This window comes from Neopelma chrysocephalum, unplaced genomic scaffold, assembly GCF_003984885.1.
Source record: "Neopelma chrysocephalum unplaced genomic scaffold, ASM398488v2 Primary Assembly neopelma1_252, whole genome shotgun sequence".
NCBI classification, from domain to species: domain Eukaryota; kingdom Metazoa; phylum Chordata; class Aves; order Passeriformes; family Pipridae; genus Neopelma; species Neopelma chrysocephalum.
This window is the reverse complement of record NW_020897914.1, coordinates 2140099-2157556: the sequence shown is the minus strand read 5'-3', so window position 1 is coordinate 2157556 and position 17458 is coordinate 2140099. Positions and strand designations below refer to the sequence as shown.

General features: G+C 44.1%; 1 protein-coding gene across 2 annotated transcripts in view; it reads right to left on the bottom strand.

Annotated features, from left to right (window-relative positions):
- Positions 1–17458, bottom strand: part of ARMC8 (armadillo repeat containing 8) — a 59717-nt gene that overhangs the window by 27417 nt on the left and 14842 nt on the right. For both annotated transcript variants that reach the window (XM_027703712.1, XM_027703713.1), the window contains 3 exons: positions 7968–8110; positions 7772–7869; positions 1092–1184 (listed from right to left, as the gene is read on the bottom strand). In XM_027703712.1, the coding sequence (XP_027559513.1) occupies positions 1092–1184; positions 7772–7869; positions 7968–8110 (334 nt within the window). The remainder of the gene's footprint in view (positions 1–1091; positions 1185–7771; positions 7870–7967; positions 8111–17458) is intronic.

Sequence of the window (17458 nt, the reverse complement as noted above, 5' to 3'; positions counted from 1 at the left end):
GCCTCACTGGTGTGTTTTTCTTCTTAAAATACCAATTTTTTCCCCAATATTATCCCAATATACATCTGAACTTTCACAGTCCAGTGTAGGATTTTGCCTTAATGTTTTCTTTAAACAATTCTATTAATATCAGCAGCTGAGTTATACCTTTGTATCACACTAACTCAGTTTTCAGTCCTCAGTTTCACTTAATAAAAGAAATGCAATGAGATGAGTGAACATAAATAACAGTCAAGGAAGAGGAAAACAGATACTTAACAAAGGAATAATCCAGAGTTCCAGAGGACTCATTGTAAGTGATAAGGCAGAAAGATATTTTTCAAGGTAAATTCATAAACTTGGGAACTTTCTCATTTGTTAGTCTGGGAGATAAATACAATTTATGATTCTCTAGTTTTAAACTGTTTCTGAGGTGAAAAGATGCTGTAAAAACCTTATTTGCTACACTAAATTGTTTTGATATTTTGTTGTATAACCCACTGGTACAGTAACTACCAAAAAACTGCAACAATAATACAGAAATGAGTGTTGTGTGGAAACTTGGAGCGAGGGGAGGGGGGAAAGACAAAACCCCGTGTTTGGGGTGGGGTTGCTGCTGGTTTAAAATTAGTTTTCCCCTATGAAGAGAATTGCATTACACAGCAGGAATGAACAAGTACCTGGATAAACCTGTAAGTGACAGAGCTCAGCTCAGAGCATTTCCCTTCCTCTCAACCTACAGCACCTCTCAGAAAACACTCCCTGGGTTTGGAACAGCTCCTGAAAGCAGCTGCAGGACCTCTGCAGAAGCTACTCACAGTCTTGAGGCTTCTGAGGAAAAATAAAAGTCTTCCAAGATTTATCCTGCTAATAGTGAGCACTGATATTTGCCCAGACTGTTGGCTGGGTTTAGTACACAAAGCCTATAAAAAAACCCCTTTTTTGCCTGTTTTCTTGTACTGTAGAGAAGCCCACACCAACCCCAATGAATCTGCAACAAATCCAGAGCTGTAACACTTCAGTCATTGCTGTCCCAAAAGGCAGCACATGCACAGGTTTTTATAGGCCAGAGCACAGGAGTTTGCACAAAGAACACGTGTTCTCTTCCTTACTTTGCAGCAGTGTGAGAAGATCTGACATATGTACTCTTGTGTGTATCGAGACCTACTGAGCAGTGCCATGAGGTGGGAGATCACTGTAGCATCCTGCAAACAAGGGAGAGGGAAAAAGGATTAACACTGGATGTCAGCACACTTTGTTACTTAAACAGCACTCCAGATTCTGCACTCAGTGTCCCTCCCTCCACTGAAACTTCTGTGGACACACAACGAGACCAATGAAGTAGTTCAGGAGAGACTTGAAGGCACAAGTGACAGTTCTGAGCTAAATCCTCACGGAAAAAATAAAAGGTCAATGCAAGTTAGGTATGAAACTTGTGTGATTTGTGTCCAGAATCTTTGTGACAAAACAATGAAAGAAGCAGGGCAAGCACAGCAACTGCAAACATGGGCACTGACAGCATCACTGCAGGAAGGAGCTGGCTGAGCACTGTCCTGCTACAGGTGGGACTCACCTCTTCAGTGCAGCTCCCAGGAGAAGGGAGCAGGGAGGGAACAAGGTGCCAGGTTGGACAGTGCACAGTGCCCTGGAACCCTGGGCACTTGCTCTGGAACCCATTCCTGGGGGCAAGAATGTCCTTTGTCTTTCAAACCCACTACAGACACCAATGACAGAGAATCCAAATCAATCAGCAAAAGAAAACCATTAGACTCAAGTAGAAGGTTCCCTGCCTGTGCAGGGGGTTGGAACTGGATGATCTTTAAGGTCCTTTTAACCTAAACCATTCCACAATTCTGTGGTAAATTCTCCTCTGCAAACACATCCAGTTACTCAAGCTCTGTGGGAAGTCACAAAACTGTAACGTTTTAGAGCTTTCAGTTACTTTTACCAGCACATTTTAGTGTCACGAACTGTGGTGATATTAAAGGAAACAATGGTCATATCAGTTTGGAAAGTGGTAACCTAAATTATTTCCATGAGATACAGGGAGCTGAACAGAGGGAAGGATTGAATGAGCCTTCCTTCCCAATAAACATGTGCTATATTGGCCCTACACATGTAAGTCAGACTCTGCTTCACCTGCAGAATGATGAATAACAGCCCTCTGATCAGGGAGAGGGAGATTAAGAGATTAAAATCAAAGCAAAGCCTTCATCCTCAGCTCCTCTGCCAGCAATGAAAGCAGCACCAGCCTGACTGGAGCTCTGAGGGACTGGAGCTTCAGAGACACAGCTGCTTAGGAGAAGTTTTATTTCCCAATTACCTAAGAAATTTCCAACCACACTTTTTAATACTATCAAAATAAACATCTGTAAGTTTCCCCACTTGCACAGATATTTGAGATTAGGCAAAGATTTGCAGTGCTTATTTTTTATTTTTAATATTTAATATTTATGTATACATACAATTATCGTACTTGTTTTAGGAAGCTTTGCTGCCAACAACCCAGCCTTTTCATTCTCAACAGAAAACAATAGGGCAGCAGAGCCAAGAGACACACTGAGAATAAAACCAGTTTGTTTCTACTGCTGGTTTCTCAATAACTGCAAAGGATCAAGTGTGCAACAGCCTCACTTCCCATTCCAGCACCCTACAGAGAGAAAGTTACTTCCCAAACCCTTCCTCCCAGGTCCACCAGCCACACACCCCTGCCCAGCTCATGCTGATGTGCACAAGAAGAGCAAGGGACAAACTATTTTTGGCAATGTTCTTGGGCTCTGCCAAGAGCAGCTCCAGCTGATCTGCCTTTTCCTGTGGCACACTGACACACACAGCATTTCCTGCCAACTCCAGAACCCAAAGGCCAGCAAGGGACTGGTTTGGTGGCCACCAAATCCACAAGCATCCTGTAACAGCAGTTAACGTGTCCTGACCTTCTCTGGCAGAGGTGACCCTGCAGGGGGCTGTGAAATCAGTGGGGACTGGGCACAAGCCAAGCAGAGCAGCAAATTTCCACAAGAAAGCAAACAGAAGCAGCCAACAGGCCAACCTTGCTCTCAAGAAACCATCTTACAAAGCACAGCAGGTCCCCAAAACTTCCCAAGTGTCTCCTTGTTTGAGGCAAAGTCAAGCAAACTGACAACACGCTCAGGATTCCTCTGTGGTTCCACACACTTGACCCATTAAAACAGATTCTTGTCCTTTTCTGTAAACCTTCAGGAGACTTTAGATAGGAATTCACAGGTGTCAGTGTCCACTGAGGTTCTTGGGGAGAAAAGCAAAGCCAGAAGAGTAGCACTAATTTATTCACTAGATCAAGGGTGACTGCAGTGGTCCTGTAGAAGGCTTTAGGACTTGCCCTCTTTCCTTTAAGCTGTTGGAAAGGCTTTGTATCTCATCTGTAAACCTGAACCGTGGAACTGCTTATGAAAATCAGATTTCAGTCAAAATACATAAGGAAAACATTTAGATTACTCTTTATTAACTAAGAAAGTGTCTGAAATGTATAAAGAGTGCAAGAAGGCAAGCCAGGAGCCCCTGAAAATCAGCTGAAGCAGAGAAGTGGAGAAGATCTCTGATCTTTCACAGCTTCTACTGGAACATATCTTCCCATATCCTAGTTTTTGTCTCCCAGACTACTAAAAATACATTCCTTTCATTTTTGAATAAAATAATTATTCAGTTAAGCTCTTGGAAAGTTGCAAGAGTGCTTGTGAGAAAACTGTTAATTTTGCACCTTGATTTTGCTAAAATACATCCAACTTGTATAATTATATCAGTATGTCTATCAGAAAAGAATCTAGGAAGAGTAAAGGGATGTGTGGACATTACTGACTTTAACTAAACATGAACAGTGATTCTGTGTCAATATGAGGCTACATAATTCCACTTTTATTCTTATTAATACCTAAGTACAAAGGACATGCCCGTAACCCTAGTGAGTGAGATTGTGTCTACACTCATAATTGACAGGTAAAACACTGAGATTCACAAATCCATTAAAATATTGTCTGCTAACAAAGTAGTTCCAGGCAACTTATGACAAAAATCTCTACATCACATGTGTTGTAACAAAATCATCCAAACAGAACTCAGAGGGAATTAACAGCTGCATTTACCTGCTTGGATCCCAATACCTAATTTCTTCATATTCCTTTTTAACACTAAAACAAAATTTGGAAGATCTATTCCTCAAACATTTCTTCCTAGTAGAGGATTGCTCTTCCTTTTTTCCAAGCCAGCAAACTGAAATGCTCCTATCCACCCACATAACTTAAATTCAAGCTCCATGAGCTAGAATTGATTATTTTGCAGGTCTCATTTTCAGGAAGCAGTTCAGCCTGGAGAACATTCAGCTCAGCCACCACAAAGAGCAGGAGGAAGGAAGGAGGGAAGCATTAGGAGCTGACCCAGATTCCTCCTTTGGTGGCAGCAATCCCTGAGCAGTGTGGGATCTCTGCTCATTAAACACCTGGGTGTTAATCACTGTAACACAGCCTGATGCTCTCACTTGTTCCTGCTCCCTCTCTCCAGGTGACGTCAGGTTTTCCACTCCAGCTGCCCAGGAAGGAGCAATGGATGCCTCTCACTTGGCATCACCACTCACCTAAGCTGGAGATGGGGACACTGCTCAGATGATTCCTCATGGTCTGAGCAGCACAGGCTCATCCTGCTGCACTGCCTGCACTCTCCAAACCCCCTGGACCTGGAAGGACAGACTCATTCCCAGCAGGGAAGGGGCCTCCTCCTGCCAGGCCAGCACAGCAGCACCGACAGCAACTGCCCACTAAAATTGTACCTGGGTCCACTGAGGAAGGGAAATGGGATCACAACTGAGAACATCTGTGAGGAAACATGGGCTAGAAGTGTTTTCTGACACAGAATCCATTCTTTTTGTTTTAAATAGAATAGTAAGAGTGGTAGTGACAGGACATCACTCCAACTGGATGTGCCTCAGTGCCTCAGTCTATTCAGCAAGTCAAAGCACACCCAGCTGTGGTGAGCTGGCTGCTTCCCACGGACACAACACCTCCCAGGGTCACCTCACAACTCAATTATCTTCACCTCAACAGTTCTCTCACCCCTGGACCCCACGTCACTCCTCATTCCATGTGCAGGATGGTCACTCAATCCCTCTCAGCTCCAAAGCCTGCTCCCTTCCTGTGCAGGAATTCTCCATAGGATGTCTTCACCTGGCACAGCAGGTCTGGATACAACCTGCTGTCACATCTCAGCATCAGCACTAAACCCCTGCCCCTTCTGAGAGCTCAGGGTTCATCCAGCTCCACACACCTGTGGGTGGGGCTGCACATTTTCCCAGGACAGATCCCAAGTTCCAACAGGAAACAGCCCAAATGTTTCCACCTCCGAAGAACTATTTTGTCTGAAGAACTGAACATAATTAATTACACAAAACTGCCACTATTTTATCCTTCAAGCTCCTGTCCATAAGGAAAGGTTCAAGAACAAAGGTGTAGATCTGACACACAGCATTTCTGCTGGGAGAAATATCCAGGTCCTGGTGGATGATGGGGACCTGTTACAAACACAAAGAAATGATTTAAGCAGCACTCTTTGAAGAACTTGTATTATCCTGATTTTAATTGAGAGCTCCTCTAAAACCTCTGGAGTGACTGTAACACCCCTGGAGATGTGGAGCTAACTCAGAACTCCTTGTCTTGGAAACAGTCCCGGCCAAGGTTTGAGAGAGGGTGTCCTCCGTGCAGTCAAACCACACAGAAATTCTGGGATAGTGTCCATCTTGGATATAATCAAGATCCAACCTTTCAGAAGTTTTCTCCAGAACTGCTGGGCAGGAATGAAAAGCCACTGACAAACTTAAGTCTCCTACTTTCAAAATAAACCTGACAAAGGTAGAATGAGAGAACTTGAAGATGTGAAGCTGTGTGGAAACGGTGACAGTCTCCCTGGAGCTGCTGGGTTTGGAAACAAAGAGGGAGCAGGGAGGCCAAATGGGAACTTTAAATTCTTCCTATTATTCTCAGTGTGGCAAAGCAGAGTGTCTGTCATGAAGTGCTGATTAGGCCCATAATTACTCCTTTAATTGCAAAGCCAATGTCTCAACTGCTGCCTTGTGAAACACAGCCTGCAGCAGTGTGGGCTGTGGCTGTACCTTCCAGGAGACAGGAAAAACACCTCTCCTTTTCAAAGGATCTGCATTCATTACTTTTCAAATCATGGCTAGAAAAAAAGCAGATTTTTAGAAATAGGACCTTCAGCACAGTCATAAAATAATTAACTTCCAGGTGTGCAACTGGAATGGAAGATGGGAAAATGGGTATTACAGTTGGAACTAAGGAGCAAGGACTCCTCACCAGATGCTCATTTCCTGTAGTTATGATTAATTCCAGGACATCCCACTGGCCTGAAGGACTGGGGTGGCAGTTCTGGTGTCACTGCTGTGCAGCAGAGAAGGCAAGGGATGAAACACAGACCCCAGGACCTTGGGCACACTGTTCCCACAACATCAGTGGTAATTTCTATGCTGATGCTCTTCTTTCCCATTTCTGCCCATACTCTTCCCTTTCCTTTCTCTCCCAGATATCAAATCTCTCCTCCAAGTAGGGAGCCATTGATAGTCTCTACTGAGCACTGATCCCTGGGAATAGGGATGGATGTTAAGGGACACAGGCATCTTTAGCCCTGACCAGAGGCTGAGAGCAGGAAGCAGATGCCTCTGCAATTACCAACTCAGAGAGGCTGATTTGGGGGAATCTGGGAGCATGGAGTGGAGCCAAAGGAAGGAACAGACACACAGAGAGGAAGCTCTTGGATCACTCAGGAGAGGTGCCTTCTGTGGTCACACACACAGTGTGTGCTGAGGTTTGTTTCCTGGCTGAACAGCCAAAAAACAACTGGGAAAAAGGCAGTGAACAAAACTGGCTGTTACCTACACACATCAAATAAAAGGTGGGAAGAGCTGCAGGAAGACTTCAGGAGGCAGACCAACTAGCAGATGAAGCTCAGGATAGATGTGTGGTAAGACTGAGTCTGTAGAAAACTGCAAGTTTACATATCTACTTCTGGAATGAAAATGTAGGAAATCATTGGAAAAGGAAGAGAGAACAAAACAGACATTACAGCACAGGAATTGGTTTTAGCAGTGACAGACACCTGATTGTAGAGAAGGGCTGAAATCAGATGCCAGCTGTGCCTCCTTCTCCTCCTTCCAAAACAGAGGCAGTGCCTGAGTTTGAGCAAGGCCAGGGGACAGCCTTCAGAGAGGGCTCTGCCCAGTCACCCCAAGAGGGGCAGCACCAACAGCCCCACTGTCACACACTCCCAGCTGATCTCAGCATAGCAACGGTGCAGGGACATTTCCCACCCTCCTGTCAGTTAAACAACAATCACACACAGAATAACAAAGAGCAGTGACATTTTGGAGTGAAGCTCTTCCACTGGAAGGACAAAAACTAAGCAACCATGCTCCCCTCTGGAGTGACAGGACTGTGTCAGATAAAATTAAGCTTCAGAAAGTAATGTTGCCAATATAGATGTGATAGTGTAAACACCATTTAGAGACAGCTTTTCTTCCTTAAGATTGCACAGAGGCCTGAAAATGTTAATTTTGTTCTTATCAGTGTGCTAACTGTCAACCATCTCATATCAAACATCCTATAAATGACAGAGGAGCCAGATACCTTCAATGTAGGTGAGAAATGCTGATGCTGTCGGTCAAACACGCCCTTGTTACTACTGCACACAACAAGATCCTTCACTGCCACCACCTCTAGAGGTTTTAAAAGGACATAATAATCTGCTTACAACTTACTGTGTACAGCAGATCCTCTGGAGTCACGGGACTGATGAAGATGGTCCGGAGGCATCGCAGGCAAGCTTCGATAAACTTCAAATCTGGGGACAGCAATCCTGCAAGGACAGGCAAAGGGGACCATTCAGCTGCATTATCTTTGCTTATGTCAGCCCTTTAGGAACACCTACTGGCATGGAGCATGCAGGAGCAGTACCTTGCAGTAAGGCTGGGATAATATGGCAGTCTAGGAGGGATTTGACATTGTTCTCTGTGCCCATGGCAAGGCTGCCCAGCACCACAGCGCACTCCGTCCTCAGCTCCGTGCTCGAGCTCTCCTGCTGAAGTAAGTACAGCAACCTGCAAACAGAATGATTTGTAGAGGAAAATTCAGATAAATTATAAATCTAAAAAAAATAATAATAACAAGCTGAATCCTCCTATGTAAAGAAGATGAAGTCCTTAGTAAAAATACCAAGACTACATAAGGGTAGATGATCATTTCATTCATAAGAACCTTTTGACACTTGTTCCCACACAGTTTCATTGGGTGTTATGGCAGAAAGACACCACAGTGCTTTCTCTCAAAAAGGCAGTGTCACAGTCCTGATATCCGGGATGAGGCCTGTCAGGATACCAGGGAGATCCCAAATCTCAATTAAAGGAAATGAGGCTGCAGGATGATGTCAGTGGAAAGGGAACCTCATGCACTCCCCTGACATCCAGGGACACAATTTCTGCTGACACGACGCTTGGTATCTTTAGCAGTGATTTTTCTGGGTCACAACTGCAAAATAACTCCATCCTCAAGCACAAGCAGGGGGGCTGAGAGGACTCTGAGTCTGGAACACCGAGAAATGATCACATAAGAGCATGAAGAAAGCCCAGGAATGTTTAATGTGCAGGAAGGCAGCTGAACTGCAGCTGAAGAGACTCACTTGGAGACTAAAGCACATCTTTGCCAACTATGTCCCCATCAATTAGGACTCTTCCTACAGTACCAAAACATCCAGGAGTCCCTCTGAATGTGCTGCAGTTACATCAGTAGCACCTGAACCACAGCAGAGATCACCACAGTGGAGTCATGCAAAGAGCCCAGAGAGCAACCAGATTCCTACCTCCCATCAGCACAGGAGATAATCACTGGGGCTCACATCAGCTTAGGATGAAAACAGTTTAACTAAAGGCTCCCACAGTATACAGCAGCAAAATGAACAGGTAAGATGAGCTGTAACTGAGACAGAATTCCTCTGTACATGTGACACAGTCACTTCCCTGGAGTCACTGAGCTCAGACAGAATTTTGTCTGTTTGGTAACACGCTGCTGTGTCTGGTTTGAAAAGGTACTGACACCTAAAATGTACTGACACTTTCCCAAGGAGCAACAAGGAGCCAGAAGCCAGCACCTACCCCAGTGCTGGGCAGGACAGAAGGAGGTACTCAGGTAAACAGATCCCTGAACAAAAATGCCCCAAAACCTGACTTCCTAATCCAAGGCAAGGGAAAAATAACCAGCACAGTAGGCAAGTGCAATGTAGGAACATGGGCGTGGGATGGACACCCAGGGAAGTGCAAGCAGCCCCACAGGGACAGTGACACACAAGAGGATCTCCAGCACACATTCCAAATGTTTCCCACTGACTAGGGCAGAAAGTGCTTCTTGGAGTCCCCTGCATTTCAAACCTACAGTAAAAGGCCAATATAGCTCAGCCTGTCCCTGGAGAAAGCTGAGATCAAAGGTCTCTTCCCTACCTATAAGCTGCACATTCACTCCATAAAATCCAGGCTATCCCAGGCAGCAGATGATTTACCAAGCTCTTGGACAGGAACAGCAAAGTAACTCCCTGGAATTCCCTAACAATTTATTTGGATGAAAAGTTTTCTGCCTGTGGATCTGTGAGGAACCTGCTTTGCTCCCAAGGCAGGTTTGCCAGCAGCCAGGGAGTGCTGGGGTCACGTGTGCCACTGGGATGGGGCCAATCCCATGGAGGGAAGATCTCCAAAATACAGGCACATACTAAAAAGATTAAATATCATTTCTTCCTGAACACAAACAAAACAGTTGAAATGTGGCAGGAAGCTAATGTGTGTGATGCAAGAAACCCCAAAAGCACAGGTATCTTTCCTCCTTTCAACTTGCTTTGGATTCAAAGAATCAGACTGACGTAAATTCAGGACAGCAGAGATTTCCTGAATCATTGCTGTTTTCTTTAACCTGCTCCTTCCACAAACTTATCAAAAGCATCCAGGTTCTTTGTCCCTGGTTGTCTGGTTTACCTGAAAGGCCATTTATTCCTGATATTTAGAAACTTCTCCTAATTTCTTGTATAAATCTATTCCTGATTGACACCATTTTGATACAGCAAACATATTATCCTTTAATTTGTATTAATTCTTCCCAGTTCCCACAGTGCCCAGCTAATGGTCCTGAGGCACTTTGGCCCAGCCCAGCACATGGTCAGTGGGGCTGATCTGCTGCTCTTCCTCTCACTGAGGGTCCTGCAATACTGACAGGGCAAGGGATGCCAAAAAGGCTCAGAGGATCAGTTGTTCCACAAAAGCATCTCTCACACATTTGTGCAAACCCCAAATTAACCATACCTACATTACCAGCCTCTGGGAAAGGAACAAAACTGATACTGCAGGCAATTAAATTACATGTTTCTAAAGGTCCAAGTTCTGGTGCTGTATTATTTGAAGTATCAGCTGTGTCATGTCCAAGGTGAAGATTAGTGCTGTTACTGAGGGAGTACAAAAGAAGCAAAATCCATAATCAGTGTTATGCAGAATCATCACAAAGGAAAACCAGCACTCCACTTGCAATCCCAGTGGGAGTGGATAACCCTGCACTGCTGTTGCTGCTCCACAGACAGCTGGGTTTGTTCCCTGCCTTGTACATCAGGTGAGGACACACAGGAACACACAGATGCACTGAGTGATCCCAGCTAAAATTCATCCTGAAAAAGATGGGAAGTTTTGTCTGGACACTGAGCTCCCATATGGAAAGTACAATCTCATCTACAGTTCTAACTCTGACTGACTCCTCTGCTGTATGAGTTGGTAAATACTGATCCAATCACTCATTTTAAAATGTCAGTAGCCATCACCTTTTTTTTAATAGCTTTCAATAACCTAGAGGTAAATTTGGAAATTCAAGACTATTTCCTTCCATTTTCACTGGGAACTCCTGAAAACCTGCTCTGAGGTGCATCTTCCCCATACAGATCACACCAGTGGCCTTCTCTGATTACTAAGGACTGGGATAAAAACTCTGCTCCTTATAACCAGAAATGTTCAGTCACAGAATCAGAGAATCACTGAGGTTGGAAAAGCCCTCTAAGATCGAGCCCAACCATTCCCCCAGCACTGCCAAGGCCACCACTGTCCCCAGTTAAATCCCCCCAGGGATGGGGGCTCCACCACTGCCCTGGGCAGCTGTCCCAGGGCTGGACAGCCCTTTCCATCAAGAAATATTCCCTGATATCCAACCTAAACCTCCCCTGGCACAGCCTGAGGCCGTTCCCTCTCCTCCTGTCCCTTGTTCCCTGGGAGCAGAGCCCGACCCCCCCCCCGGCTCCCCCCTCCTGTCAGGGGGTTGCAGAGCCAGAAGGTCCCCCCTGAGCCTCCTTTTCTCCAGGCTGAGCCCCCCCAGCTCCCTCAGCTGCTCCTGCTGCTCCAGACCCTTCCCCAGCTCCATTCCCTTCCCTGCACATGCTCCAGACCCTCAATATCATGTCCTAAAAAGACCTTTTTCTTTCCCCCCCAAAGGATTTTTACCAAATTCAAAAGCACCCTAAATTCTGAAGGTTGTTCTCTTCCAAAGAAAGTAATTGCTATTTTCTTTCCCATTAACACTCTACACTGGGAACAGATGTTACAGCAATGCTGCTGCTAAAGAGTGAAAATGATCCACACCAACTATAATCTACAGTCTTTCTATGTGCTTAAAATAGAAAGCCTTAACTAAGCTTTATAATTAGTGAAGATCAAAATTTAAGTTCAGATTTTATATACAATAAGTTTCTGAAATATTAATAATATCCTTTTCTACATCTTTAAAATAAGTTTGTGTTTCAGACTACGTTTTCCACAGAGCTAGACATCCGTATTATAATATTTTCTATTTCTGTCTTTAAAAGACAGAACTGACACCAAGTAACATTGAAAATTAAGTAGTTACATGACAAACTATGAAACTACAAAAAGTTTCAAGTCAGCAGAATCCATATAACCACTGAAGATGAAACTGTGCATTAATAAACTACTGTCAAACATTAAAGACAAAGACCACATCCTTCTGCTGTCCCAAGGAACATCCTGGACTGGTTTAGTGTTCCAAGGGTCTAGCCTAGACAAATCCAGCAAAGATGGAACACATTCCTCCCATATATTAATATCAACAGGATTAAAAGGTAGAAAAAATGGCAAATACTTGCAGGGGGTAATTTGGATTTTGGAAATTTCCAAAATATGACAAAGGTACTTGTCCACAGCCCACATTTTAAGAATAGGCTGTCCCTGCATAACCTGGATCCCTTATCAGCCTTATCCCCTGTCAGCCACCTCTCTGACTTCCCAACCTGCAGAAATACTGGACCAAGGCTCTGCTCTGAACCATGACTCACTTTCATAGAGCCCAAGAGCTTCAGGAGAAGCCAAAGGCACAAAACAGATCCTGTGGAACAGCAAAAAGGGGCTCCTGTTCTTGTTGGCACTTTGCAGTCCATGATTCTGCAGTGAAGCTCATTACAATGAGACAGGACAGAAAATAAAACAATGGAAAGATCTCACAACATCTTCAAGAACATTAATCCAAGGTTTTAAAATGCAATACTTGGACTTTTTTCAAAGGTCTATAAGGCTCCTTAAGATAATTTTCTCTAACATTTATACAGAGTACATGTTTCTCCATTTGTCCCTGCCCTTCTAAGGGCAATGAACTGATTGAAGCCTCTTTCTCAGATGTCAGGAATGTATCCAGGCAATCATACCCAAAGGAGGAAGGTCAGCAAATCCATCCAGAGGCACTTCAATGAACTCCAGGCACAACCGTGCCGAGAAACCACAACTGAGGGAAGATGCACTCTGAGCCACTGCTCAGACTCACCTGGGAAAACCACAGATTTTCTAAAGCAGAAAAGGAAAGCAGCTGCTGAACAAGAGGTAACTACAGTGCAAGGAAGGTAAACAGTGCAGATTTTCCTGGTTTTGAGGATGATTGAGTTGGGGGAGGAGCACCAGAGTTCCACAGTGTGTGATTTAGACCTCATCAATCCAGCCTGAACACAGACCTCATTCAGTTAAAAATAACAGGAACTTCCTCTCTGACACTCCAGCCCACTTCCAAATTGTCACAAAAGCCTCTGAAGTTAAGACACCTGAGAAGGAGATGAAACTCAGCACTTTATCAAACCCCACAGTGGGCAGTGGAGACAGAGCTCAGGGTAACACCTTGATGAAGCTTAAGACACCTTTTATCAAAGTATATGAATGAATAAGAGCTTTAATTCAGCCTTGATTATCTGAATATTTATTATTAGTCCCCTTGCAAAAGGGAGGAAAATGCTATTTGCTGGAATTACCACAATTCTGATTAGATCTTTTTCTGCCTGGAAGATTCTTGTCTTCCAGTCCACTGAAGACCCAGGAACTCTACCATGGAAGCACTCCTGAGGTGTCTGATTTACTGCAGGCTGACAGGACATGGAATAAAAAGCTGCCCCAGGCACAGAGGTTGAGCTCTGAAGGTGCTGCAAGTCCTAGTGAGAGTCAATCCCAAACTGTGGACTCCATTAATGGATGAGAATAGCTCAAACAAGATAGGGTAACACACTTTTTTTCAAAAGACTGCTCTTTTTAAGGCTTTTTAGGCACTACTTTTCAGATGTAACAGGAAGCAATCACTGGCCACAGAATTTCCCAAAGCAAGAATGAAGTATCATTTCAGAAGTACTCGGAATAATTTCTGTACAACAACATCTGAAGTGACAAATTAAATAGTTATGGATTCTTACACACAAGGACTCAAAAATGAGTGATTTTTATGACTCTTAGTCAAAGAAATCCATCCTGCAGTGAGATGTCACAGTCTCCCTTCAGGAAGCAACAAGTCCATTCCACATCTGCAGAGGCTGGATCCGAGGGCCTGGGCTAACTCTGCTCCCTCAAACACTGCCCAGCACAGATAACTGCTGCTGGAACATTTCATACACCACCAACAGCACTGTCAGCTTCCTACAAGAGCCAAGTGGAGCAGTATCCAGTGTATGAGTAGGGAATTTAGCTGCAAAGAAAGCTTTTCCTCTGGGAATAACACAAGGAGTCTCAGCTTACAGCTCCGGTAATTTATCCTGATGCTGAGACATCCTCGCTGGCATTAATATTCCATGAGCTGTTCCATACACACCACACAACCTGCATCCAACCTGACTCTCGTTCACTTAACGAAATCCAGTATTGGGGAGTTTTAATATCTGAAGTTGTTCACACATGCACACTTTTGGAGTGACTTGAAGGATGTTCAAGTTGCTGCAGAACGGTCTCTCCTCTTGGTTACTCCACCAAAAAGCTCATACCCAATGCATTAGCACTGTCAGATCTGCAGTCTGTGTGAGCTAAATTTATTCCAGTTTTCCCCCCCTTAAGACCACTCCATGAATCATTTAGCAAAACATAAATACATCCTGTCTTTGCAGCCATTTATACAAGAATGTGGGATCGACACACAGCCCCTGAAGCCAAACATCAACACACACAACACTCACAGCTTTTTAACATACACAGTGAATTACACTGCTTCAGTTTAGTACTGTTCTTGAGGTGACAAAAGCATTTTGCTTCACAAAAAATGTGTTAATAGGCATTATATAAAGCAACATCTTCATCGAGTCTTGCTTCAACCACCTTATGACTTTGCTGAAGACTGATGTCTTGTAAGCTCCTCACTGAACTGTTCATTCCATTTACCTTTACAAAACACCAACATTCAAACTTTATTCTATGTCTCCCAGAAATTCCTGTGTGGAAGTATTTTTATCACATTAGAACATCAGCCAGCCTATGACCACCATCTGAAAAACTACTGCTCATTTAGACAAACCAGCTCTAAAAGGTGCTAAGTGACCTTAAAACAAAATCCAAGCTGTTTTTACTTCCCATTCACCTGCAGCTTGAAATTCTCCACTGTTCACAAAAAGAACGAACTGTATTCCCACTGAGTTTGACATCACCATTTAATATCCAGCATCTGCACATGAAATAGGACGTCAAGAACACATTTTTTGAGTATTTTTGGACAGATTTGACTCTTACAACACCTTAGGAACAAATAACACAATATATCATAAAACTGCTCTCTATACAACGTTTTTAAACCCAAACCTTAAAATTCTAACAAAAATGCACAGCAGCAGAGGTGCTATCAGAGGTACAGGTTCCATCAGATCAGGCACTTCAGAGACAGGGGCCTGCACAGCCTTTAACCAACAGCTCTCATGCAGTTCTGCTGACTGCAAACATTTGCCTTGACTCACATGCACTTCAGAGCTGGGCTAGAAGAAAACCTTGTTCCAGTTATCCACCACCCTCGTGGAGAGGGTTAGTCCTCATTAAGAGACACCTCATTATGCAACCAGGCCCTGACTCCTGTTTAAGACAAAAGCAAGGAGGAGCACAGGAGGCTGGGAAGGCCCCTGCTCTCCACCTCCTTCTCAGCTCTAGGGCAAAGGAAACCTTGAAAATTATCAGCAGGGCAGGTGAAGCTCCTTCCCCTGAGCACACCAACCCCAACATCTGGGCACAGATCCCCACCCTGTGGGGTACAGGACACAAAGAACCCCGGTGCCAAGGGCACGAAGAACAGAAGGAGGCATCAGGAAACAATTGCACCTTGGCCTCGTAAGGAGGTCCAAGAGGTCTGGACTGAACACCTCATTAATGGGCCTGGGACAGAGCCACCAAAGGCATTTTCCTTCTCATCTTTTTTAGTAGGTTACACAGCTAGCAAAGCAGTAGTCTTTTATTTCCTTATTTTTTGCAAACTCTAAAAGAACACTGCCTGAAGGAATCTGATTATGTTTAACAATAAATTGAAATATAAAATCTCAGAGGTGTCCATGTTGGTGTGTTCAACAGCCTTAGAAATAATTTAAAACCCCAATAAATTCTATTAGTTTTCACTTCCACAGACAACCTGACAGTATGCTGGGCAGAACTGAAAATTCAAATGATGGCACAGAAAGGAATCCATCAGCACTTCTACAGGTCCTTTAAAATGTGCTCCAAAGAACTTACAAAGATTAAAAAAATCCAACAGCTAAACAGAATCCCTAACAAATGACTTAGGGAAAGGTTACAGGTGACTACAGAAGGTTCTTTGAGGTGCACCTACCTAGAGAAAGCCTTGGGAAGAAGCACACTACCACCTTACAGCTCCAAAGAACTGACTGTGTGACAAGAGAACAATCAGCTGCAAGTCAGAAAATCATTTTTGGTAAGTGACAAGAATGATTTAGTGTTTTTGTCAAAAGCCTTGGGTGGTTGGGATTAAGATTTGATTTTAAAACTCTGTATTAATTTTGGAGCAAAGGAATAAGTGAAGCTCCTAATGAGAAACTACCTTGGAAGTGGATTAGACTTCAAATATTGCACTCTCAGCAATAAGGAGATCAGCACTAACTTGACTCAGGGAAGGTTTTTGACAGGTAACACAAGGGACAGGCAGACAGCCCTGCTCTGCTGGCTGGAATGGAACCCTGCCCAGCTGAAGGGAGAGAGGAAACACATCCCAGGAGCGAAGGGCCCCCTCGGTGGCTGGATGACCAAGCAGATGCTGCATCTCTGCAGTGCTCCACAGACCCAACACTGACTCACAGCTACTTACTGACGTGTTCAGCTCATTGAATGCTTCTCTTTTCCAATTCCATCTCTCAGTAGTTACAACTGGGAGAACTGGGAGCAGCAGTACTGCAGACTAAGTGCTACTGAGCACGGGTTAGTCAGTTCAGAAGCCCTACCAGAGTGACAGACAGGAACAATTCACATTTGAACTGAGTACTCAGGCATTTTCCTGGGATTTAGGCTGGGAGAACAACTGATGGAAAGCATTAAATCCTGAACTTGGGCTCTGAGGAGGTGTCTGCCATAGAGACAGACAAAAAAGCTGCAGTATATGTTGTCATAAAACTGTTGAGTAAAGGAGCACACCAATAATTATTCTGGACTTCCTCGGTCTCTGCTGGCACTTATGTGCAGGAGAAGGGAAAAAAAGGTGAAGGACAGTACAAGTAGGAAACCACTTTTAGACAAGGCTAAGTTGGCCTGCCACTAAAAGAACAGGAGCTGAAAATAGTTCTTCCCCTCTAAACCTTAGAAATTCTATTTTCTGGGATTGCTACTAGAAAGTAACAGTTTCAAACAGTAACGTTTCTGCAGTCCTGACAAAGGGGCTGCATTCCATGAGAATTGCAATTCCGTGATTCTGGGAAGAGAGATAGAAAATCTTTTCTTTAGAAACACAATCCACATACAGGCTGGCCACATTTACATTCTGAACATCCAGGACCATGTCTGTGCACACATTTGTACAGTTTTAACACCTCTTAGTTTGTAAGTGCAGACATGGCAATTCTGCCAGCTTTCTTCAATCACCTTGGTTTTTCTTAGCACCCCCTTCAAAACAAGGGGTCAGTGGTGACCACAGGTCAGACC